At 31.1% G+C, this 26217-nt stretch overlaps 2 protein-coding genes across 5 annotated transcripts in view; one reads left to right on the top strand and one right to left on the bottom strand.

Moving 5' to 3' along the window:
- LOC116777766 (zinc finger protein ZFP2-like) overlaps window positions 1–26217 on the top strand; it is an 81734-nt gene that overhangs the window by 20439 nt on the left and 35078 nt on the right. The gene's annotated exons all lie outside the window — the stretch shown is intronic.
- Window positions 14630–17758, bottom strand: LOC116777824 (uncharacterized). Its single transcript, XM_032671561.2, has 4 exons — window positions 17460–17758; window positions 17068–17125; window positions 14947–15045; window positions 14630–14831 (listed from the first exon to the last, which is right to left on the bottom strand). The coding sequence occupies exons 1-4, from the start codon at window positions 17662–17664 to the stop codon at window positions 14630–14632; spliced, it is 564 nt and encodes a 187-aa protein (XP_032527452.2). The 5' UTR covers window positions 17665–17758.

The raw sequence follows: 26217 nt of genomic DNA, 5'->3' as shown, positions 1-26217 counted from the left end.
GCTAATACTATAATGTGAATTATAAATCAAAAACAGCGCTTTATATGTAGTATCAATATGCAACTTGGTTAGGCATACAAAACTTGAGTATAGTTCATTATTGTAGAATTATATTCTTGTAAACAAACGTGATCAGCTGATATTGACAGAGACTTGTCTATGCCCCTAGTTATGTGAAAGATACTAATCTTAATTGTTATATTAAAGTATTTATATTAAAAATACTTTGTTATTATAATAAATACTTATATTTATACATTTTTTTTATTAGTGGGCTTTTTTTATTGTGTTTAGAAATGCAAAACGAGTGGCTACAAATAGTAGATTTTTGTTTCCCAATAGCACCAAAAACGGCGCACTCAATGATAGGTCGCCAGCAATGCTAAAATTTTATCTCAATGCCTTCCAACCGACACTCCCAGATCAGAGTAAATTAGTAAGGAGTAAAGAAACGAAAAAACGTGCTCTGTTTGTGGGAAGGCAGTTGGAACTGCTAAGTATTTACTGGTGGGATGTAAGGTACTCTTGGATAGCGGTCAATATTCGCGTCGTCACAATTCAAATAATAATAATTATAAATATCTTTATATGTAAAAGAAAATCGTGTTAATTACACTATTTATAACTTAAGATCGGCTTTACGGGTTATGCTGAAAATTGGCGGAGAGATAGTTAAGATCTAGTGTTGCCCAAATGCAAGAAAAAGACGAGACTTGGCCAGTCTTGGTCTTGGTCTTGGTCTTGCATTAATACACCTGGTATTGGTCTTGGTCTAGGTTTTGCAGCAAGAGTCTTGTAAGTCTTGCAATTACCTATTAGCCTGTCGCTATTAATTAAATGTTACTTTAGATATTAGAACAACGCAACAAAGTAGGTACATTTTGAGCTTGAATTAATATAGGCGCGATAAAGACCAACCAAATTAATAATTGTCTAAACATTTTAAGAGAAATTAAAAAAATCAACTGACTCCGGTTGGGGTTTGACCCCACGACCTAAGCAATAAGTGCCGATGATCTCTAACTAACCAACTGAGTTATCAACTGTGTCCTGCGGGAGTAGGTCTGTTTCTTAATAAATGTTTTAATTAAATAATTTTCAATGTACTAAAACATGATTTAAACATGTAGAACAAAAATTAATGTCATTGAATATAGACATATTTTAAAGAACTTGATTGTATTTTACAAGTAAATAATATATTGTGATGCAACAGTCAATATATCAATATATATATAAATATATATATATATATATATATATATATATATATATATATATATATATATATATATATATTCAATCAGTTCTCTCATATATTATTATATTCCTGCTCCTAAACAGTACATAAATATTATTGCACGCTTCCTATATTATTCGATTACTTTGGAACACTTTTACTCTGTGGTGGCAATCAAACGGTGTCAAATATAGTGCGTGCGGCGCTGCGGCGATGATTGTTTGTATGCGCAACAAAAGCCGCCGCACCTGTATCTTGACCTTGTACTTCCGAATAGCTGCAAAATTAGAGCAGCAAATATGAGAGTTCACTACTTGACCTTTGATGATGCCGACAAGGCACCGCTCAATATCACACACAATGCCGATAGTCTAAACTAGGGATGCGCTCTTTTCTTTGAATGGATATTTTCATTCGCTTTGTACGTTTGTTTACGGTATCTAGTGTTCGTAATTCGCATAAGTCCAATTCTCCAAAAAAAAAAACAAATACTTTTTGCGCCTCATAAAGTCCTTAAGCGTATACCCCGAACTCCTGTACTTACTCCCTGAAACGACCCGCTGTCTTAACTGCAAGACGCAAGAGTCTTGCAGGCTTGGTCTTGTTCTTGCTTAAATCTTGCACAGTCTGTCTTGGTCTTTGCATTAATACACCTGGTCTTAGTCCTGGTCTTGTTTTTGCATTTTTGCAAGAACAAGACTGATTTTGGGAACCAGGTGAAGGACAGGATACTTTTCATACGATCGAAAAAAAAAATTTAAAAATCCAAAATCTTATTTACCGCCTTAAGGAGGAACAGAGTGCAACCAGTCAGCTATACATTTCTAACTTTGAAACTAGTTCATTGTATATTGATCATGTACAACTTTTTAAAGACAAATAGAATTTGATGAGTAAAACATGATCGTGTCAATTTGACAAACGCAATAAATTTTCGTGTTCAAAAGTATTTTATAAAATATATACACAGTTTTTCGATGATGAAAAGATTGTTAAAAACAGTGGTGGGTTCCTTGAGATGCAATTATTATCAGGACTGACATTCAATTGTACGTAAGAACGGAGTAATCGTGGTCAATTGCTTTGTTTAGAATATTGCCAAATTTTATTGAAATGAACTATATGTAATTAGAATATGTTTAAATGTTAACTATTATTAATATTCATTATGTTGATGGTAGTCAATATTAGATAGATGTTATGTTAGATAGGTACAGTTGAAATCCATTACTTTAACTTTTAATTTAGATAAACCATTATCAACAGTCTATTTACCGATTTGACAAGTTATACATTACTTACAGCAACAATTTAAAAGAAAACAAGTTCAGATGTAAAACCTACTTGCCGTAAATTTCAAAGTGAGCTTGACGTTTTTGGAAAATATAATTCAAGAGGAAACGTTCGATTGTTGGTTTTTCAGCTCAGACATCGTTTATACAACAGAATATAATAGATATATACCTACATGAATAATTATTAAAAGGAACTTTACTATACAGGTGAAAAAAACACAAAATATAAAAGTCATTAATAGAGTGGTTAGTTATAAGTAGTATTTTACCAGCCTGATTTTTAATTAAATCAATATGTTTTGTGTTCTTGTCATCTGTATAGAATAATTTATTGATAAAATTAAACGTTCTTAATTTTATAGAACGTTATGTAGCAGCGACGGTTTTAGGTTAAAAATTTCAAATCGTTATACAATAGGGTAAAAAAATTCTGTAAATTACTTCTATTATCTTTAAAATTTTTCTATTTAAATTTAAAAAATGCAACAATACCAAAACTTTTTTAATAAAAAAAAATACTAAATTCTTCTCTGCTTTAAAAGGGATTTTAAGTCGGCAAACATTATTCCAGGAACAATGCATTTGTAATTTGCTAATCGGAATCGACGAACCAGTTATTGCTACGATTGTGTTTGGTATAGAAAAAAAAGAACTTCACGTCATTCTTGTCACAGCTATGTACTTGCTATTTTTATTGAAATTAACAAGTTGAATCATCTTTTTGTTGATGTTCTTATATGTTTTAAATAAGTCGTGGTCAGTCAATTGCTCATCCTTGAAAAGCTTCTTGACTAACATTCTTTTTAAGACACCCCTCTATCAAGCTGCTCCCATTTCCGACAGCCCTTTCCACGCCGGCATTTATAATTATTAAAAATAACTATAGAATACATTTGTAACTCTGAGTGTACTTGAGAGCTGGGAACGAATAAAAAAGAGGGATCATATGCTAAAGGTCAAGCACGATAAGTTCAATTCGCGAATATTTTAAGGAACCGAAAAGTGAACAAATAAAAGACTTAGTCCATCGTAACATTTCAAAGGATTCCATTCATAATTTTAGCATATTTCATACACAAATTTTTTTTAACTTATTGAGTTGAAATAAAAATAAATACCTACTTATACATAATATTAGTTAAAAGAATAATTATACATTTTAATAATGTTGACTCTTTTCAAATCTTCATACACAGATACAAATAAATACGTCAGAGAGGGAAAAGGAAACCGCGCTATTCCAATTTACGCGGAGGGTCGGATTAAATGTACATTTCCGCTTATTCTATATAAACACGTTCCATAAATTGCTACTTAAATTTGAGTTGCGTTACATCGCGTGAAAAATAAACTTTAGTTATTTTATTAAATTCTTAGCTTGTCTGTGTGCTATCTTTGAATTTGATATTAAAATTGGCTTGCCTTGATATATATTTTGCTTAGATTTGTTGAGTTAAAAAATTTTTTTTCGATATTTAGCAGGTTCTACTTAGATGAAAAACTTACTTATTGAGATAGACATTCGATGCATAACGCGCTGTAATAGGTCGTTTAAATGTACATAATGAAATTAATAAATTGTCATAGACAAAACAAACTGATACTGCAAAATAGTATAACTATCATAGACTTAACTGCAGCATCATTGGCATAGAATTTTCTGTTCGCACACAATTATTTTAGAGTTTTCTTGTAGTTAAGAAGTTGAATAAAAATTATACAAAGGATTGAGATCACAATCTACAATGTAGTTAGACCTGAGATCTTATGGACCGTTACACCAAAGTTTTGCTTAGTATAAAACTCGTCTGTAAAACTATTTCTTTTAAATTTTTTACAGGTTGGCTTTTATATTTATTTATTTGTTGATGGTACATTAAACTTTTATTTTGCTATGAGGGTGAGTATGTTAATTTTCGCACCCTGTAAGCCCAGTGTCTAAAACCGCCCGTCGATCAATAACTACCAGCTTTCATTGAATTTTATAAACGCATGAACTTTCTGATGTCCTTGCCATCACTTAAATTTTGCAACAACATTTTTTATGCAAAATTTTCCTCTTGAGGTTAGTAATACTAAAATATTAATAATATATCGATTTGACCTTTTCTAGGACTTCTACCAAAAAAACCAAAAGAAACGTTTTATTTTTTAGTAAGATTTTTATTGAATTTGAACCGTTCTTATATTCTAAACAAACATATTGTACTAATATAGCATGTCACATTGACATAGCAATATTTTTCTGACTACGGGTGTTTGTATTTATTTAAGTATGTACATATTGTGCCTGTTTCGAATTTTTTTTAACAGTTAATTGATAAAAAAATCTCAATAAATTAAGAATAAAATACTTGTACTAAGAAAGATCAAATAGATTTATTTGTCGAGATTAAGGTAAAAAAGAGGAATTCCTTTTTTAAAATTCTACCAGTATTCAATGTTGCATCAACAACCGTCAATCGAATATCTACGTCTTACAAAAAAATGTTTTTTGATAAATACGTTTGTGAGAAGTTCAATATTTACTAAAAGTTAATCAAAGATTGCCAAATAAAATATTATATTTTATACGTAAAAACGATACAGTTTTTTTTTATTATTATTGAAATGTATATATTTGAAATATATATTATTATTTGAAATAATCGAAATGCTGAAAGAACTATTTGTTATTTTGTGATTCAGTCTAAAGGATTGTTCACAGTCAGTCTTGGGCAATGGCAAAAGAGCAAAATAGAAAACCATTTAATGATATTCAACTTCTAGCTACCTCTATCCAACAATTAAATATTTTCACTTAAAGTGAGCGTATATTTTCAAATTACCTTATTCTTTTCTTTTACTTCTTAAATCTAATACTATTGTTTAATTAGATGCATGTCCGCATACACGAGTCATGTAACGACCAAAATAGCATTTCAAACATGTCTGGATGAGAATCTATTTTAAAAGCTGGGTTCGTATTTTTGGAAAAAAGATAGAAAGTGTGCATTTGGCGTTTGAAAACGTATGCTTTTTGCTAGCCTTAGGCTTGATCATTTAAATGCACGCGCGCTAGGGATTATTTTCGGCCCCTAAAAGATGTTTTTGCCATATTTTAAACGTCAATCGCATCTGAAGTTTCTCAATACGCGACGACTGAACGTTCTAACCTGGCTTACGTTTGGACAATTTATTTTTAAATGCCCTACGCAGTTACTCACCCTCCCTTAGGCAAATTCTAAGCTCGTAAACATCGTTGTCCGCTAAAGCATAATGTTAATTACTATATTATTTATTCAACTTTACATCAATAAAATGCCATTAGAGAAATAAACACTGAATTTTGCGTGCTCAGACCCATAGAAAAAAAAAACATTTTTTAAATTTAATTCCCATTATTCCAAATGTGAAAAGCTTAAGCGTATGAAAAAGTTCCCATTCAATTAAGTTTCTAAAATGGCTAAAAAGTAGCCTTTGAAATAAAAAGTAAATCGCGTTGTTTCGTACATTTTTACCAATCCGCCAAAGCAAAAATGCTCTAGTTATGGAAATAATAATTTAGTTTCGGGAGTAAAAAGTACGAACTTAAATAGGAAAAATTGTGTCGGATTACCTTAGCTTTTAAGAACTATGTGATAATGCAAATATTGAAATAGTAATTTTGCAACCGGAAAATCAGAGAATTTCGAAATAAGATATGCTCTTAATTATATTTTTTTTATATTAACCTCTACAAATTCCCCTTACGAGTCATAAATTTATCTTTTATGTTGTTTTCTTTATTTAGTCCGTAATTGAGGACCTTCACATTAAATGTAGATACTTTCTACAACGATTCTCATAACGCCAAGACACAAAGCATCTACAGCTAAGAAATTTAGTGCCAGTAGTTAGATAATAAGGACCTTAGTGATTATTAAACACGCTAACTGGATATTTTAATTAAAATCCCATTACTTATATTTTAATATCTTTGAACAAAAGCACAAAATCTTATAAGACAAAAGAGCGAGGATAATAAAATGAGTGGCTATTTAAAAGCCGACAGCCGTGGAGCGGATTAATAAGTTGAGCGACGTACGAGGAAGTAAAAGAAAAACAAATACATAATTGGAAAAAAAAAACCGGAAATGTATTATTAATTAAAGAGAATGTAAAACTTCTGTTGATTATTTTTCGTAATAGCTCTGTGCTTTTTTTTAAACTAATGACAGGCAAAATAAACCTTATGAGTTTTTATGATAGTCTACAAAACCGAGGTTGTTTTATAAGATTTACTATATTATAATTAAAAACGAATTCCAATGATTTGTTTACACTTTTTCACTAATGTATATGGATTTTAAAATAAGTTATTTTCAAATTAATATTTTACTTTACCTGTATATTCCACTGACTAAAACCAGCAGAGTATTTCAGATAATCTCTAAGATTATTGCACAAGCAGAATAGAATATGTGGATTTAATCAGATTTTTAAAATTCATACGAGCAAGGATATCCGTTCATATCAAATTAATACTAAAAAGCTATTTACCTATATACTAATGTGTAACCTAATACGTTAATGGAAAAAAATAAAAAATATGGCGATATTTTCTGCGGCCATAAATAACTACCTTCAAAATTTCTATTTGTATTTAATGAAGGCATGAAAACCAATTTTTTGCCTTTTAACAAGTTTTTTTGTGTGAATTAGCTAATTTTCGTTTGCGTATTTTTTTAAAGTTTTTTATGTGGATTGCATTCAGAATTTTAGAAATGAATAATTCCTAACTATTAAGACGTACAATTTAGTTTAATCATTCCGATCATTAAACTTACTCCCCAGCTAGTACGCAATTTTCGACAAATTTGTAGTGGTCGTCTGTATCGCGCCGTACGGATGGTTACTACCAAGGGTCACTCTGTAAATCAGAGTGGCTCGAGCACATTTTAAGTAGTGCAATAAGCTTAAAGCACTTTAAAATGACATGTGTTAATATTGTTATTTTATACTACTTGACTTGGTTACCTTACCTTATTTTTTAAAAATATTATAATTCAAGAATTTTACTTAGGTGAAAATACGATAAAAGTACTTCGCTAAAATAACAGTATTTATATTATAATGTGTAGATACTATGTGGGATAAATAAGCTCTGTTTGTATCGTCTTTGTTGGTTGTTGAAGCAAAAACGAATTAAATTAACGACATAAGACGAGGTCAGAAATCATGAATGCAAGAAAATCGGATTAATATGCATGAAAAAACCTTTATGACTTTTCAAAGGGTCAAACAATCTATTAAAATCTCACGAGCCAGACTAAAACCCGACCTGCAGAACATAATCCGAGCACGTTTTTACAATGAATTATTCAAGTTTCACTACCTGTGTTTCCATCAAGAGACGATACGTCAAATGTCACTATGAGAATAACAATACCGAGTAATATAGATTTTGAATTTCAATTTGTATAAAATCTATATTAAGGCATAAAATAAAAGTAATGGTAGAAAAGTTGTGTCTCTTTTGAGGTTCTAAAAACTGGATTCTCGAGTTTTAAGAGGCAGGTAAATAAAAATAGTATAAAGTATTCATTTAAATATGCCTGTGATCTAACATCTCGTCTGCCGAAGTTAACGAAACGTCGGGAGTATGTAGTTTTAAAAATAATAAAATCCGCGTAATAATTCGAAAAGTATTAATTTCAAATAAAAATCTTGTTAATTTTTTCCAAGTTACAAACATTTCGACTTTTATAAAATACTAAAGTGACATTATATAATGGGCGGCATTTTAAGACTATACGTAGCAGCAAAACGCTTATTTTTATATCTCTCAATTCCCGTTTCAATTTCGGTCAATCCTCACGACTCGCGATCTAAGTACTTTCACGAGGCTTTTACGGAACGAGAAATTTAAAAGGATTGCTCTTAGCTGATTTTCATCACTTACTTACCCGCCATCAACTTCTGGTAACTAAGGTGTAAAGTAAAAAACTTTCCACTACACTACTTTCAGTGGGGAACGGAAAACTAGATTTAACAGTCGGCTAAAATACCATTCCTAATAAATATAGAAACCTTTGTAAACAGACCTTCTGAAACTTTTACCTCTGTCATTGATTAAATACAAACAATATTGCGACGTTTAATAACAAAAAAAATAATGGTTTTCGTCGTTTTAAACGTTAGTTACAGAACGATAAGGCTGAGATTTATTTAAAAACTATACCGGCTACAAATGAAATATATTGGAAAGAAATACAGAGCTCAGAGAATACAATATGAAGTGAATACTACAAAAATATTTTCTAATATTTTTACGAGTCAGTTAGAATCTAGGAGTAACAAAATAACTAGTTGTCACGAAAAGGTCGAAATTCGAGGCTAATAAATTTTTAATTTGAAAAAACTCAAGAAAGTGCTCGAAATAAAATATTTTTGTACCGACGTATAAATTAATTAATACAATATTCCCTTTGCAGACGCTTATCACTAACCCTGAATCTTTGAAACTAAAAAAAAACAACTATAAATTTTTTAGTGACAAAACTTATACCAAAAAAAAAATATTCGTTTTAACTTTAACTAGGTTAACTTCAATGTATTTCTTATTAAATATTCAGAAGATAATCTTCTTGTATAAAATTCTGTAGATTAGAAATTAACGGTCGCCACGTACTATAACTACGTTGTAATTATTGAAGACCGATGAGCCATACTCTAAAATAATTTAACATCATTATAAATGAGTTCAATTATAAAAGTAAGTTAATCAAAAAACTTGGTCAACATAATTCGTTACTGTTTTTAATTGCATATTACTCAAAAAGAAAATACATATCTTTTAGGATCACTTTTCATTCTCTTAATTAGAAAGCAAACCCTCCTCTCTCTCTCTCTCTCTAAAATGTTGTTTCAGACGCGTCAAATTCTCTGTTTTTAATTCGGCTGGCGAGATTAACAGAGCTCAACGGTTAGGCAATGGAGGATAATCCGCTGTCGTAAAAGCGAAAACCATTCGCCGCCACATTTTTAATATTTCCTTTTATGTTGTACAAATAATGTCGTCGTTTCATCCAATTTCACAGACACGGATTAAATCCTTGGCTCCCGTTTCTATATGCATAAACTCTTGTATTAACCTTTTCATTAATTTATGATATTTAAAACAATTTTAATAGATACTATCACTTTTAAAATATGTTATGACTAACGTGGACCGAGATTAAATGACGGTATGCGTAAATTGTTGCAAAATTATAATACATAGTCAAATAATATCCTTCTTTCAATAACAATATTATGGACCGGGAACATGTTTCCATCCCCCTACGGATTACATGGTAATCTAAACGATTCAATAAACACATTAAAATACTGTTAGGTTCTACTAAATAGATTTAATACTGGGAACCCACATCCCTTTTGCAGATATCGAGCTTGCGACGATTATTTATAAACTGGGTAGTACTTAAGTTATCAATCGGTTGAACGCGAAATTGGAAACGTATACAAATTAAATATTTCCTTTTAAATCATACTCACTGAAGATTCAAATTAAGCCTCTGTAAAAACATCAAAGGCTTCGCGATCAGCGCGACTTTCTCAATTACTTTTTATGAAAAAGATCATGCACTTGTATGAAAAACTTTTTTACGTTTTTGATGTTTTATAAGATGAAAAGAGCAGGAAACTCTTAGAATAGTTGTTACTGGACAACAAATGTTTTTTTGGTAATAATACGACTGTTTAAAAGCATTGAATGTTTGTTTTATGGTTTCTATAGAATAAAGACGGTGTTTCGCGAGCCAGATTTTCTGAAATAGGAAATTTATTTCTAAAGTCAACAGTTCCCCCACACAACGCATTTTAGTCGTTCAAATAGATCCCCTCACTCTTTGAACGACGCGCTAATAAACTAATCACTTAATATGTACGGCCAATAATATTTAACATATCTTTTATTGCGAGAACCTTAAAGCAATTACAAAGAATTAAATACCGAATCAATTATAATTAACTTTTTAAATTATAAACGACCAAATACTTAAGTACGACAAATGTCATATTATTCGTTTTTGGTTTTAGATTTACTTTCCTAGCTTGGAACTTGTAGGTATATGGATTAGTTGGAGCTAAACCATATATTTTAATTACTTTAAAATTTTCTTTACAAATTTTATTATAGACTTGTTGTCTAGTTATTTGATACGGCACCTTAGGTGTTAGCATGGCATAAAGTTGTAAAATCCGGTCCCTGCGGGCTTCCAACTTTTACCGGTTTATAGTTCAGTCGGTTTCTTAATAAGGACCAAGTTTAACCAACTAATTCAACCTTGGAACTTATTGACAACCAGAGTTATTTAGCAATGTACAGCGCTCCGGGCTTCAGGAGGGAAGTTCAAGTATCGGCTCTTCAGTTTATACTGATTGTCGGTGTTATATCAAATAAAAAGATTTAAAGCTTGGAATTTTTCTATGCCGTGCTTATAATTGATGGTATCACACGGTCCACGGCTCCAACTCAATTTGGCTCGACCGTAATATGTCTAGTTATGAAGACACTTGCTCAAAGGCACTCAACTAGATCACTTACTGAATTATTTAGGTAATGTACCAGGTACATCGTCTACACTCTACATCGTGGCTTATGAAATACAATTATGACGAATTTGTGTAATAAACGTTGCTGCTTTGCGATCGTCTTACAAGTAGGTACATGATCATAATTTAAAGGAATTTAATAAAGCGGCGGAATTTAGCAAATTTTCCTTTTAATAAAAATATATTTCTTGAAGAATAAAAAACATACATCGATCTTTTTATCATACTTTTTGTTTGCAACGAATGGTATAACGATTTTTTACTTGTTACTTCAGAAGAGTAAAAAATGGATCCCCATATTAAAAAGAGCATATTAATTATTGGAAAATTCAAACGCTTTGTGGCGGTTTTAAAAAATCAAAATAGAATATTCCAGCCACTAAAACCTTTATATGGCTTATTCAAAAGGAATAATTTGCTTTTTATTCAGTGCCTGGTGTCTTTAATTTTTTTTATTTATAGCTTTAAAGAGACGAAGGATGAGTAAAGAAACCTGCAAAATGTATTTAGATTTTATGTAACTCGCAGGTAGGTTGGCTCATTTATGTTTATTCTAGAGAATATGTAAAAGTTCTTTAGAAAAACTGAACGCTATTCAAATAATATCCACTCATGAAATATCTGAAATACAAATAAATACAAAACGGGCAAGATTAATATTTCAAATTGCATGTTAAGTGAAACGATGTTTCACTAATAACTGGAATATTGCATTCTGAAGTGGAACCGTTCAAGGGGAGTGGAGTATAATAAATTCATAGACAATTGTTATAGTCTATAGATCGAGGAAAATTGTAAAAAACCATTGCAATGTAACACTTTGCAGACCGTTTTGATTAGAGTTTAATCATATAAAAATAATAAAGAAAGAACGAGAATGAAATATATTAAAAAATACAATTAAACATTCTATGTCCATATGTACATCTACTTACAAGTTTTGTGCTTACTCAGTCAAAAGAAATAACTATACCATATTAACAATTTTTTTATTCACCATTTTTACGATTTCTTTAATTTTTTTTAAATTTGAAGTAACATAAGTATTGCTGTTCTTAAACATAACGAGATCAATAATCCTCCTTAATGAATATTGGAAACATTTAATTTTTTTTTCCATCAAACAAAGCTGCTTAATTGCATCTTCGAGAAAATACGTTCGGTCCATAAAGTATTCTTAAAACAAAGTAGAGTATAAACAAAAGATGTTTAATACTTAATTAAATGTCAATTTCCTATTACCTAGATAGTAACAAAGATATGAGCAGAAAAAAGTAAAAAATAATCTTCGTTGGAAATATTGTACTGTGAAGAATCATATTATGCTGAATTAATATTGGAAATTAATTTCTAGTTGAAATAAAACCTTGAAATCTACCATTGCAACCGTTATTAGACTTCTTGACTGATGAGAAGATAAAAAAAGGAACTAAAAAGATTCTACTTTATTGAAATTTTATTGAACCAATTGATAAATGACTGAAAAAACCATACAAAAATAAATTTTCTCGATACTTTTATAATGTCTCAATAATCAAATATCTGTTTTACCGCCAGGCTATAACTTTAAAGATTTTGACTGGAATATAATAAATGTAAGTCGTGGTGGCCTGGAGGTTAAAAGGCCCGCCTCTCATACGCGAGGGCGCGGGTTCGAAACCTGGCAAGTACCAATGTGATCTTTTCCGAGTCATATGTACTTTCTAAGAGTATTTAGACACCACTGGCTGGAACAAGGGACAGCAAGCCTTGGGGTCTAAATAGCCCCAAAAAAAGTTCTGGTGCAGAAGGCAAGGGGAAACTACTGTAACGATCTTTTCATGAAAGTCATCATGTATATGGCTCACTGATACGTGATGACCACGACGAGTCTGCAAAGACTCTTGCGCCGATGATGATGGTAATAAATGCTAATTTGATTTGTATTTCAATTCAAATGTATTCTGGGAAATCTAATTTCAAATATATCTCTGCGTATGCCTCTACAAAAATGGAATCTGGCGATTGACGAATAACATGTGATATTTCAAGTACCAATAATGTTACACTTTAAATTTGTTTTTTATTACTTCTTTCAGAGACGCTATATACCCTTTTAAAAATTCAGTTTTAAGTCCTTGTTACGTCTGACAAGTTACATTCACAAAATATCCCGAAGGTAACATTTATTATCTTTATACTGTTATCAATCATTTAGTAAAAACAAAACTATTTTATTTTTATAAAATAAAAAAAAATTAATTAAGGACAAAATCAAAATATACAACGTGTCAAGTTCGTTAAAACGCTAATTAAAATATAATAAAAGTTAGAACCAGCGGCTAGTTTGTCTGCGAGACGAACGTCGCCGGTGGGTGGCAGGTGGTGGGTGCGGGCAGTGGGGGTACGGGTGAGTGGTGGCGGTGGTGCCTGACCCGCGTGACCGTTCTCATCGATCGCGCCACGTGGCCGTGCGATCCGCCTTACTCTCTAACATACTCCTAAAACACCCCATTCACCTCCCCCACTCCGCATCACCCGCTGCTTCTACCACCCTGTACGATTTTACTACGTACACTACGTCACATTGTATTTGCAATTTACAACTGCCGCGATTCTTTCATAACCTTCATTTTAGCGATCATGGCTCACAGAAAACCGCTCTCTCAAAACCTCAATCTGGGTCAAGGTAGGCTAATTTCGTATTATAATATGATTCAATCTAATGCTGTTTAATATAAAACCAATTAAAATAACAAACGAATCCCCCTCTACATATGACTGCGAGAACGTTAGATTTTTCATTATGCTCAAAACGGTAGGTGCAAAATACATTCACAAAAAAAGATCTAAAACATTAATATAGCCGTTAGATAATGGCGACCGGCACAATAGAATAAGAGCAATCCGAGATCGCTTTGCAACGGTCCTAACGTTTTCAAATTAAATTCAGTTGGAAGATGACAAAAGAGCTACCCCTGATGGGGTCCTGATTCGAGATGTTATGCAATGTTCCCGCCAAGCAAGCGTCGATGGGAAGTGAGAAGGGCTGAGGGGCAACAGAGGGCAGGGAGGGGGATGGGAGGGGGGGGACACCGGAAAAGGGCGTAGATATGAGCCCGTCGGCAAGGTATGTGTACACACGGCTATTACATCTGCAATTACTTAACACTCGCCAAGAGAACACGTGTAGAGGTAGCCAATCCCCCTTCCACAAAGTTAGTGCCGCTCCTTTTAGAGAATCCCATAGAATTATTTGCCCATTCATATTCCGTGTTGCTCTAAGTTCTTTGACAAGCCATATCTAATTGTTTTAATTTTGTTTAAAAATATAATAATATTTGTAAAACGGACAATGATGTTGAAATAAACATTTATAATATATTATGTTACAATGCCATACTTCTATAACCTATTTTAAATATGTTATTATCGTAACACACAGGTACATAATTATTATATGCGAATTCCAATTGAAAAGTAAGAAGTAATGACCGAGTTAAACAACCTGCCCCCTTCAAACAAGCAATAATAAAAATTAACACGACAACTGCCGCAACATGTGGTGAGTGACATAATAGTGGGATGAAGATAAAAAGTACCAATTCCGACTACTAATGGATAGCACGAAACAAAGACTAAAGACTGCACTGCAACAAGTATCGGGAGCGCGCAACAAGTGGTCCAATTGACCGACCTCGCATCTAGCGATTGCCGCGGCCACCAGTTGATCTTCGCAGCTTCCAAATTCGAATATCACTTCCAACAACAAAAAGACAAACCGACGAAACAATAATACCATTTTATAACGACAACATGACAGGGGCATACAAGACATAGTAACATGAAACTCACCTCCAGCCTCCACCTCCACCTCCTGTATTGGACGAGTCAGTTGTGCTGGTCTCCTTCAGCTGGGTGGTACTCGCGCTTTGCAAGGTGGTCACGTTCACACTGGAAAATTAATCTTTTTAGATCATTTAAACCAGCTATTAATAGGGTTCTTTTTGAGTTTTTAGTTAAAGAGTTAATCGTGGCTAGCTATTGCCCGTAACTTATTTGTAGTATTATTATTATCCTATGCTTGACTAAGTGGAAATTGTTTTACATTTAAATATACTCCTTCTTTTAAGGTATACATCATTTGAATATGCCGGTAAAGATATTCGATACAAGCATCTCATGTCATTTCCTATGAGCAGAACAAAAAATAAGTCTATAAAATCGTATGACCGTTGTTTATACAAGATGCATTCAACAAATTAAACTATTAGGTATGCACACCTAGATTTCTAAAGAAAACTTTAATGTTAGAGTTATTGAAACATATGTAAGAATAAATATTCTTCAACTATCTTCAAACAAGCTACTTATGTAGCTTGTTATTCCTATTCAATGTTTTGTACTTCCAGTACAGTAGAACAGACTTTGTACTAGTTACGTACTTAAATTTAAACCGACTTAAAGTTAACTAAGTTGGATCAACTTGCAAAAGTTAGAGAAACGTATGTGTTGTGTGCGTTCGTGCGTGCGTTTGTTAGCGTTCGTGTGCTGCCCGTGGGGTTTGAGAAAAGGGAATTATAAGCGTTTTTTATAAGTAAATAATTATCCTTCATAATTTACTTTTTTCTTATTTTTGTATCGAAAAATAATCTATAAGAACGCGTTCTCAGATTACATTTATTAAAAAAAATTCTGAGAGTAAAAATTTTTTAAATGATTATAGATTATACTTCCGATCTCTATATTAGGTATACCAGCGAAAACTTAATCTGAACTCGATACACAATGAATGAGAACTAGCTAACTAGGTCATAGTAGGACAAGGTTTGTTTAAGTGATAAAGGTAACAATAAAGGTATAGTAACTGACAAAGTTTCATTTAAAATAAACTACTATCTCCTGAATAACAAACACACAACTTGAGCACATGTCTGACATATTTCGGGGTTCGTATCAAACACAGAGGTATTAGAGCCATTGCGCCAGACCGCGTGTTGTAATAAAATAACATTTCCTCAAACCATACCTTTCTCCACCAAGTCATATTATTTCTAAGGTTTCTCTGATTCCGATCGACTTTCATCCGTGATTAATTACGACCTAAATATAAATTTTACCCCGATATGAGTCACTCATATTCATACTAGTCAATGGGCAATTATTTGTGTCTTGTAAAAGACGGAAAGCAAGATAATTTAGTCTGTAATTTCTTTCAATTTTATTTTTAAAATCACAATCATGAGACATTACATATGCGTATGATATCTTCCTTCGGATTATTATCGGTTCCGTAATGACTAGCCGGAACGTTCCACGTTTTGCATCTTTATTGAAAAGTTTAGACTACCGTATCTAGAAAGTTCTATATAACAGATATGCATTGTTTGATCGCACAATGAGTCGTAACAGGTAAACAGACCGGCAGAATCTACTCGCATTCGAAACAGAAACGTGGAAAGATCGAGCTGGCGTACTTTGCGGTAAACCAATAAATCACGGACGTTACCAACATGCCGGCGAAAGAACAGTCTAGACCCTCGTTGCAATTTTATTTCAATGGAATTTTCATTACACACTAAAAAATAAAACTTAAAGGACATGTCTCACACAGAATACGTTAAGTACCTTATTGAGAATGACACTACTTGCTTTAATAACAGAAATATGGAAGTTTTGTAAGTTTGAATAAATAATAATTCTTTATTAGAAACAATATAATAATAAAAAAAAAACAAAATTAGAATCATCAATATGTGTCATAAAGAAGAATTAGATACAATGCTTACTGTTTGCGTGGTGCTCGTGTAATAATTTTATTCTAGAATACTTAAAAGTAACTACTACAGTTATATATATTCCAAAAATAAAAATCTGATTTGCTACTATCTTTACACGAAAAAAATGTTAATGGTAATAAATAAGTTGTGTATGAAACAATTTTCTGCAGATTTACTTATTCCAGTAAATACTTACATTTTTTTATTTGCGACTGAAGGTTCCACAATCAACGGTAGGCCGCAGTAGGAATAACCTGGAATGAAGATGTCATTCGGATGCTATATTTAAATTCAATTGTTTTTCATGGTCAGTCCAATCGCCAAAACTAATAGCAATTCCTCATCAATGTTACTTTTTCTATAATATTATTATACAAATTGAATATTGTTTCAACTTTTGAATGATTTCTGAAAGTAATACTAGAGTTTTTATAGTAGGTATTTTGAAGAGCGAAGCGAAGAAAAAAATGCACTAAACTAAATTATATATTTTATGTGTGTTGAGTATGGGTTGTAGGATGTTTAACATGGTAATGATCACCAAATCTGACGTGATAGGGTCATTTAAAGTAAATACAAAGTTATTACCATGCAGCTTATCAATGGCGCGATCTGCAGCCGACTGGTCAGGGAAGTCGACAAATGCGTAACCTCCTCTTTTTACGGATATATCAGCTACAGTGAGGTTGTGCTCCGCGAACAGTTGTCTTACAGCCGCCTCATCAGCCTCTGTCGGCAAGTTGCCGATATACAGTTTGTTCATAGCCGATACTGTTTTCAGTTGGTCGTTCATCCTGTTTTTGCTATTTAGTTTTTTATTGACTATGGAAAACTCAGATTACTAGGTTGTGTACTGAATGGGACGTCCGAGGAATCCGTTTTCTTTTGTCTTCTGAGATATCATTGACGTATGAACGAATTTAGAACGGGTCAATTGTGACGACGTCACAGTGGCTATGATTTGTGTACGGCCGGTATTGTTATATACAAAGTCTACAAAGGTTAGACTTTTATTAGGAAACTTATAGTATTGTTAAACTTTAGTCTTAACATTTATATGTGTTTCTTAAATAAAATAAAAAATCATTTCAATTGCATCTACATATTCAATAAATGAAAACATTTTAACAACTTCTTAATCCTAAGTATATGTACATAACATATCGAACTTAGTTGTAAAACTATACGAACAGCCTCTTTATTAATTTTACTAAAAGAATAATTTTAACAAATAAAATAATTCGCTAGACTGTTCTTTTTTGCATTATTTAAGAATATTTTTTGAGATAAAATTAAATTATCTCAAAAAAATATTTTTCAATATTTATTTGTCCATTTTTTTATTTAAATAATAAAATGAACTCGTAAATAAAGTTTTTAAATACAGTGCATGATCTCATTTCATACATCTTTAATAATTTAATATGACATGTATCGGATATTGGAATGAAAAATAGCTACGTTTATATGAAATCCGTAATAGGATGCTTTTAGATTACATATCGTTGGAAATGTCTGGTCATATATCAATTTAACTATCATTGGATTAGTTATTTTAATCTTAACTTTGTATGAATAATAGTGAAACTATTAAAATCGACTCCTTTTCCAATTATCTCATAGTATTAGGTACTCCAAATTATTTACTATAAAAGGTCTTGAGTTTTGATAAGTGGCAGGGTGAAAGCAAAGGGAATATATAATGATATGGAAATTATTTTCGATTAATAAGGTTATTAGCATAGTATTAAAAAGACGTTGATTATATTAGACAAAACTTAAACATCGACACGACGATCTGAAATATCGCTACTAAGCTTGAAAAACGTCCGCGATAGACCTTTTTTCGACAAATATCCATCCATGATTCTAAGACAATGGTTTCTCAAGGTTAACGGCCTTTATAATAAATAGACATCACAAAAGTGCTTTGTGCTAAGACTACCTGCGGCAGTAACGCGGTCTGGCAGTTTTTTGTTTGCTGTAGCCCTGCCAGAAAAATTCGCTACCTCCTTTCGGCCCTTTACGTTTTTTTTTGCTATCATTATTACCTAACAACCAAATATAAATTCCTTTTAATATTATGTAAACTGTAAAGAAATTCATTTTGTTAATTATTTTACATAAATAGTTTTTGTAATGAAACAAGTTTTAAATCATATTAACAAAATGTAATTATGATTCGTGTTTCTTAACAATCTACTAAATCTACTGTAATTTTTTTAAAAGATTTTATTTTGATAGAAACATAGTCAATATACCCTTTAATATTAATAATTATATATTTATAGACAATATCTCTACAAGGTTTCGCAAAAAAAAAACTAAAATAACGAATAAACATTTTCTGAATGTTCTGAATTTTTTATGACCTCCGCTGATATTTGATAGGATACGTCTAAAATACAAACTTAATAAATAAAAAATATTCAATAAAATTATCTCACAAGATTATTATCTCAGTGGCCGTATATGATCGGCCTTGGTCATTAAAATAACCTAACTGGTAAAACTACATAAGAGCGTTTCACTATCGTTTTTTATTAAAAAATAAATTAATAAATAATGATATAATATAACATTTATTTAAATAAAAACTAATTTATTTAAATCATTATAACCAATTTAATTAGATAATTATATTACTTTAGTTTCATTGTTATAAAAAAGTACAGGTAAGAAATAATTTGTTATGTAATATATTCTGGAATGCTACCTATTGTAAAAAAGGATTAATAATAGGTATTACTTTTTCTTGCTTGTGATATATCATATATAAGTAATAAGAAATATTCAACACGAAAAATATTTTTTGGAGTCCGAGAGTGACATCTATTGAAAATAAGTTTGATATCAATGCTGCAAGTTGCACCAAGTTACAACGATGCATACTTTCTTAAAGAAATTGTAGATGGCGTAGCATACAATTATTTTCAAATTCTTGCGAACACTGTAGATGGCACTTGATAAAACCACAAACAAGGTTTTCGAATACAAACGTTTTTTGAAACTACTTATAAGTTATGGGTGAATTTCACCATGTATGAACAATTTGTTTCCCTGAACTTTAGGTGTATCTCTTTACAAACAATAAAATAGACTGTACACTACAAATTATATATTATTATAACTTATATCCTTTATATAATTGATATTACTTTTATTAAAATGATATAAATCATGTTTGTATGAAGGTAAATAAAATAACTAAAACTTAGTATTTTTAATAACATTCACTATTACGAAATTATTCAATCTTTATTGACTTATTTTTTGTATACTACTCCAAGTATTATTTTAACGATATGGTATTATAGGTATATAATTGAGTCCACTTAAAGTGAATAGTAATAAATTATTTAGAACATATTATCTATTTCATACACCATACCTTTGTTCTATGCAGTAACCAGGTACTCGCACAACGTTGAGGCTTATAGTTTGTTATATTAGCGTTACACTAAGGTTACGTTGTTATAATTGAAGCAAATACACTACTTTCAACTTTGTTTTTAAAGCTCCAGCGCTTAAATGATCGCGTCGTAATAATATTAATACTCTAGGCGAAAACCTTGTACCCGTATTTAAGAGTACTGCGACAACGGATTATAAACATGGTTTGAACCACAGTCAACGATTTTAAAGTACAATCTTCTTTTCCATTTAAGTTATATTACGTCATAAAATGTTTTAGAAATACAATTAATATTCCTGTCAATATAGACATTTAAAATAAAAAAATCCCGGAGATACAAATATTAGTGGAGTGCTGGAGTGCATCATTACAAATAAAGTTTAAAAGTCCCCATCGTTCCTAGGTGTGCTTCAAAAGTTATTCGCGGTCAAAGGTAAAAATTTGAGATTTCTTGGATTTCTTCGGAAACAGAAATTTATCAAAAAAGAACAACCTGTCGACCAAAGTTAAGGATTTTAAAATTCTCTACAAAAATGGTAATTATAATTTTTTCCCCTAAGAGTTACCATTCGTGAGATATCGCGATTGTAGGAGTCACATTATACATGGTATGCACACATTTCCACGCCACCTGTCAGGTAGTGAACTCGGTTCGTTTTTCATCGTACTTTCCCATGTAGGCTTATAGTCATGACAATATAAGAATAATTTAAGGGAACAATACCCGTTATGTTCTAGATAGTCAAGTGCTATGCACGGTGAAGGGCTTTTTAAAAATAGATTTTATTTAAATATAATGGTTATTTATTAGAGATCCAATTACTCAGGCTGCCTCTTACAGACTGACTTGATATTAATACAATATTAACATGCTAACACTAATACCACCCGAGGGGGTCTTCTTATTACAAGAATGCTTCCTTATTTTAATTATTACAAAGACGGCCATCGACAAAGGTATCGTGTATAATTCCTTAGAATATAGGAATAGGTGCCGGGTCAGCGGTGTGCGATGACCACTCCCTCATTTAGAGCGACGTAATTAGATAATACTTATTAGTTATCATTGATGTTGATTATTGATATTGCTTTTAATTATTGGGTTAACTGTTATGCCTCAGTGATATTTAGGATATACTTATACCTAGAGCTTCCTCAATGTATGTATTGTCATGAATTGTGAAGTAAGTATAATGAAATTTTTATTTTACCATGGAACGTGATATGATCAATTAGCTGCGTTCGAGTACCGACCGTTCCGCGATATCCAGTCGTTATATTTATACATTTTAGTCTGTTATCGAAATTCAAGCCAATTGAGATTCCAATTTTAGATTAAGTAGGCAAATACAGACTTTTGATAATATTAAGTATAGAAAATACTATAAGCAAATATTCAATTAAAAGTCAACCTGCAGTCCGCATAAGTAAAATTGAAAAACGGACGTCACGTATTTTTTATAGTGCAATGTTTGGCAGTGGGAACAACAATTTTAATTAAGTTACCGTCCTTTGTTTTTTCCGCCCAAACGGAGAATGACCTGACTTTTATAGAACAAAACCAAAATGTCAACTGGTTTTACCAAAGCACAGTTCAATAAAACAATATGTCTGTGTGATTGGAATAATACCTAAATAGAGTGGAGGAGTTCGTATCTGTGATTTTCTAGCTTGTGATAAAAGTAGTGTTGGAGATATTTAAGAGATCTCAATTCTTTTCTATGTTTGAATTACAAAACAAAGCGTTTCCAGTTTATTATTCAATAACTCACGAAGATATATGAGTGAAAAATTGTTAAAGCTATGAAGCCAACTTAAAATAAGCATACTAATGTGACTTAAATATAGACGAAACTTAAGTGGAATATTAAATAAATGATAAGCTAGTTAAGAGTATTGACGTCTGGTCTATAAATCTATTTATATAATAAATTTGACCGTCCGGTTTGTTATGAATTATTAATTTGTGTAAGCTTAGTGAATGAACTTTAATATCGATAATAATGTTGAAAGACAGAAAATTAATCGGTTTCAAATACCTACTTATCAGTTAACGCCACTACGATACCCTAAGTACAGATTCGGTTGGAGTTAATAAAATTACCTTATACTATTTTAAAAGCTTTCTTTAAAAAAATTTATTTATAACACTGCGGAAATCTCGATTAGAAAATTTTCTACGTCATTTGACATAGCAAAATATATTTCATTATGATCGTCATAAAATTCAAAAAAAAGCAAGTTCGTTTCTTTGACGTTGACCTTATTGGCATTAAACACATCGAATATATAGTCTTATAAAAAAATCATTAGTAGGTAATAATTTAAAGTAAATAATGAAATAAAAAATCAACATGAAAAAGAACGAACCCTAACTGAGTTAGGAGAGGTCAATGACAGCGGTTTATAGATTCTGACCGAGAATGACAGAGGTTGTTATATTCTATAAATATAATAATTAATATATATCTACATATATATATATATATATATATATATATATATATATATATATATATATATATATATATATATATATATATAGATATAATAACTTATTTTATTATTTAAATTTATTTTTATGTTTATCCATTTAAAATCAAAATGTAAACTTTTGTTATGTTGTACTGTGTCGGTGGGACAGATCGTAGAAATTGTTCTAAAAGGAATCGAACCCTTGAACTGTATAAACTCGCTTCATAACTACCTATTATGAGGTGGCCGCTTCCATTTTGCTATGAATTATGAAGAGACAATAAAATGTACGTCATATTTAGTTTCGTTTAAAATATTAACTAACATTATAATTGTCTTGTAATAACAGAGTTAATGAGCTGAGATTTAGCTTTAAGGCAAAAAGAAATAGATTTAATTTTAATTGATAGAAAGTCACGAAATTTACTTAACCATGCCCAAGTGTAAAATCAAATATTTTATTATCTTCTTTAGTTTACCAATAAAACATCAGGCCATTTTATTATTTTAAATGAGAATATTATATTGAATTTATATTTACGTAATAAAATCACTTAAATAACTACGGCGGTTACCTACTGTGAATTCTATAATGACCGAGGTCTGGGTGGCGATAAGCTGATTACACAATATCATTTACTTATAAGGTTTCTCTTATTCTGTTCCACTTCGTCGAAATTTCCAAAAATGTCCATCATTTAAGTGATTTTAATACCCTTTCATTTGGATGCATTAAATTTCATATGTAAATTCATTGTATAGTGCTAATTTATCATGAACGATACGTACATATCATATTAGATTTTTAAGATTAGATTTCAAAACCTATTTCAATGTGCCCATCTCAATGAGGCGGTTTCGTTTGTAGTTCAGCCACTATCTGGTATCCAGCTGTCACCCTCTAAACGACTTATGTTTGTCATCCTCGTTCAGCGCTCTTGTTCCGGTCTGATCACTTCCGGCAATTTGAGCACTTTGTGAATAGTTTATTATGTAAGTTTTAAAGTTTTTTCCCATTTATAGGTATTATCTAATAATGTTGGACTATTTTACTAATTTTGTATGTTACTTTATACCATATACGTATATATATATATATATATATACATATATATATATATATATGTATATATATACATATATATATATACATATATATAAATGACTATTTTTTTAATATTTTTTAGAGGCCATAAAAGTTCGTGGCGTCCCACTATTTACCACAAAAAAATTATCTCTAAATTTTAGAACACATTTTCTTTTTTAAATAAGAAAAGAATTTTTATAAGGATAAGAAAGTTAATTAAGAGTAGTTTCTATGTGTTATCAATTCTGGCTTGTTGCTGCACGCCAACCTTACAACATCATCTACATCAAAGTCTGTGAATTTGGTTCCAAAAATACGATTTGATTACACCTTTGAGCGTTTGGATAATTTTGTACAATAATGCTCCAAAATTCTGCATTCAGAATATTTTCTCTTCTTTTTGATTAAATTCCGTGGGTGAGTTTATCCACCATATGTGAAACTATGTATTTTTCACCTTGTAAATTCTGATTTAGAAATTGAGTTTTTATATTATACCAGATAGAAAGGTAAAAGATTTCACTATCGAAAACTTTGAAAGGAAAGGTACACTTAATTGTTTTGTTCCAGGAACTTGTTTTCTTATAAGGCATGGAGCTGAAATGTTTAGAAGAGACATGATTGTTTTTGTAAAGGGATCTAATTTTCATTTACACTACGTACCGCTAAATTTTCTTTATAAATAATTCAGAGAACAGATATTTTATTTCTTACTTTATATTTTTTCTTAAGCAACGTAAAAAAATAGTTTTCGGATCCAGTCATTGTAGGACAATTATCCGTACAGACACTATTTTCGGTACGTCAATTTTTTCTGCACCGAAAACTCGAAAAAGTATCGATATAATCTATTTCCCGAATGTGCCCTTTCATTGGAATACATTTCATAAAAATGTTCTGACTTAAAATTATGTTTCTTGCAATATCAAACACGGAACATTTCCAAGAAACTAAAATAAAAATCAGACGCCAATATAATAAAGATTTTTAAGGTCGTTGACTTGTTGTTTGTATCGTGGGTATATTCTGAAGCGACTAAAATACTCCCCATGTAGGTTGAATCTGTAATGTAATTTTGTGTCGCATAGTTTTTATTTTTATTCCGTAAAAATATCAAATTATTTCTGCATCAGTAGAAAAATTCACGTCTTTTTTCAGTGGCGTTATTAAATTCTCGGTTGCTGCAATGATTAAAATTACGCTTAAACGGATATGTGGGGGACAACAAAATATTATGTTTCTTTTATAATACGTGGAAAATATTCCTCAGATTATTGGGAATTTTTTTTTACACTAAGACCCAGTTTCACCAAATAATGTTAAATAAATAATGTCTTGTTAAGGCATTTGATAGACTGTTAGATGTCTGATTTTGACTGTTTACACCTCGTAAACTGAAAAGAAAGTTGTTTGTGTGCCAAATCTATGCAATCGACGATTTATAAAAAAATAGGTCACATCAGCTAACAAGTAACGTTTTGAGGGATATATACGATCAAGGGATAAAGTGGTGAATCGTAGCAGACATGCCGCGTAAAACGCGAATACTTCAATTTGGTCGTCTTATAACAAGAACTAATAATTTGGTAGTCGGTCATAAAACGTGACATTCAATAATGCATTGTAAATTTTTTCGACGTGGGACATAAATAATTGGACAGAGAATTATATATTTAAAGGTTCATTACTACATGCCTCGTTTAGATTTTACAGAGTTTGGTGATACTTGGTCTAAATTACTAAATGCACAGTTCGTCTTGATTAGTTGTCACATTGTCATTATTTCGTTCAAACGCCACGTTAAAATACAACCCTACCGCAGAGCATCGACGAAATAACCTTACTTCTCAATGCTATATTTTAATCACACGTAAATAACTCCCACTTTCTATGAATAGTGTGAAATTTAAATTTGACATTATTAAGTTTAGGGTTGTCAAATACTCATTGTCAATACTCAGTGTCATTTATGACGGTCATTTCATACAAATGCAATTTGATATGTATTTATTAGTGTCTGTCTCTCTGGCACTTTTGCTACGGTGCTATGTTTTGACATTATGACGTAGCTCTACGAAGCTACGAGGAACTCCACAGGACGTAGACGTTCTAAGTGGCCAAAGTATGAAGCCCTCAATAAGATTTTCGAGTTAAGTTTACTTTTAGTTATTATTATTCTTATATTTTATTCAGTAGACTATGAGATATTAACAATCGAATACTTTTATTTAATTCTGATATACTTTAAGTATTTATCTTATAGACTTAAATATAATAGTTAGAACCGTTGAGTACATTTATATTTTAACATGCAAAATTTTATTAAATGAAGTTTAAAAAGAATTTTACATATAAATATCAATTAATAA

The sequence above is a fragment of the Danaus plexippus genome, chromosome Z (assembly GCF_018135715.1).
Source record: "Danaus plexippus chromosome Z, MEX_DaPlex, whole genome shotgun sequence".
In the NCBI taxonomy this organism is placed as follows: Eukaryota; Metazoa; Arthropoda; class Insecta; order Lepidoptera; family Nymphalidae; genus Danaus; species Danaus plexippus.
Note: the sequence above shows the minus strand (reverse complement) of the source record. Positions and strands in the feature narration are given on the sequence as shown.

Bases quoted from the DNA above. Each gene is read 5' to 3' on its own strand.
- LOC116777824 (XM_032671561.2), bottom strand. From the start codon at position 17,664: ATGAACGACCAACTGAAAACAGTATCGGCTATGAACAAACTGTATATC. The intron at 15,046-17,067 runs GTAAGTATTTAC...TTAATTTTCCAG, and splicing joins TCAGTCGCAAATAAAAAAAT to TGTGAACGTGACCACCTTGC. The intron at 14,832-14,946 runs GTGAGTTTCATG...CGAATTTGGAAG, and splicing joins GGTGGAGGTGGAGGCTGGAG to CTGCGAAGATCAACTGGTGG.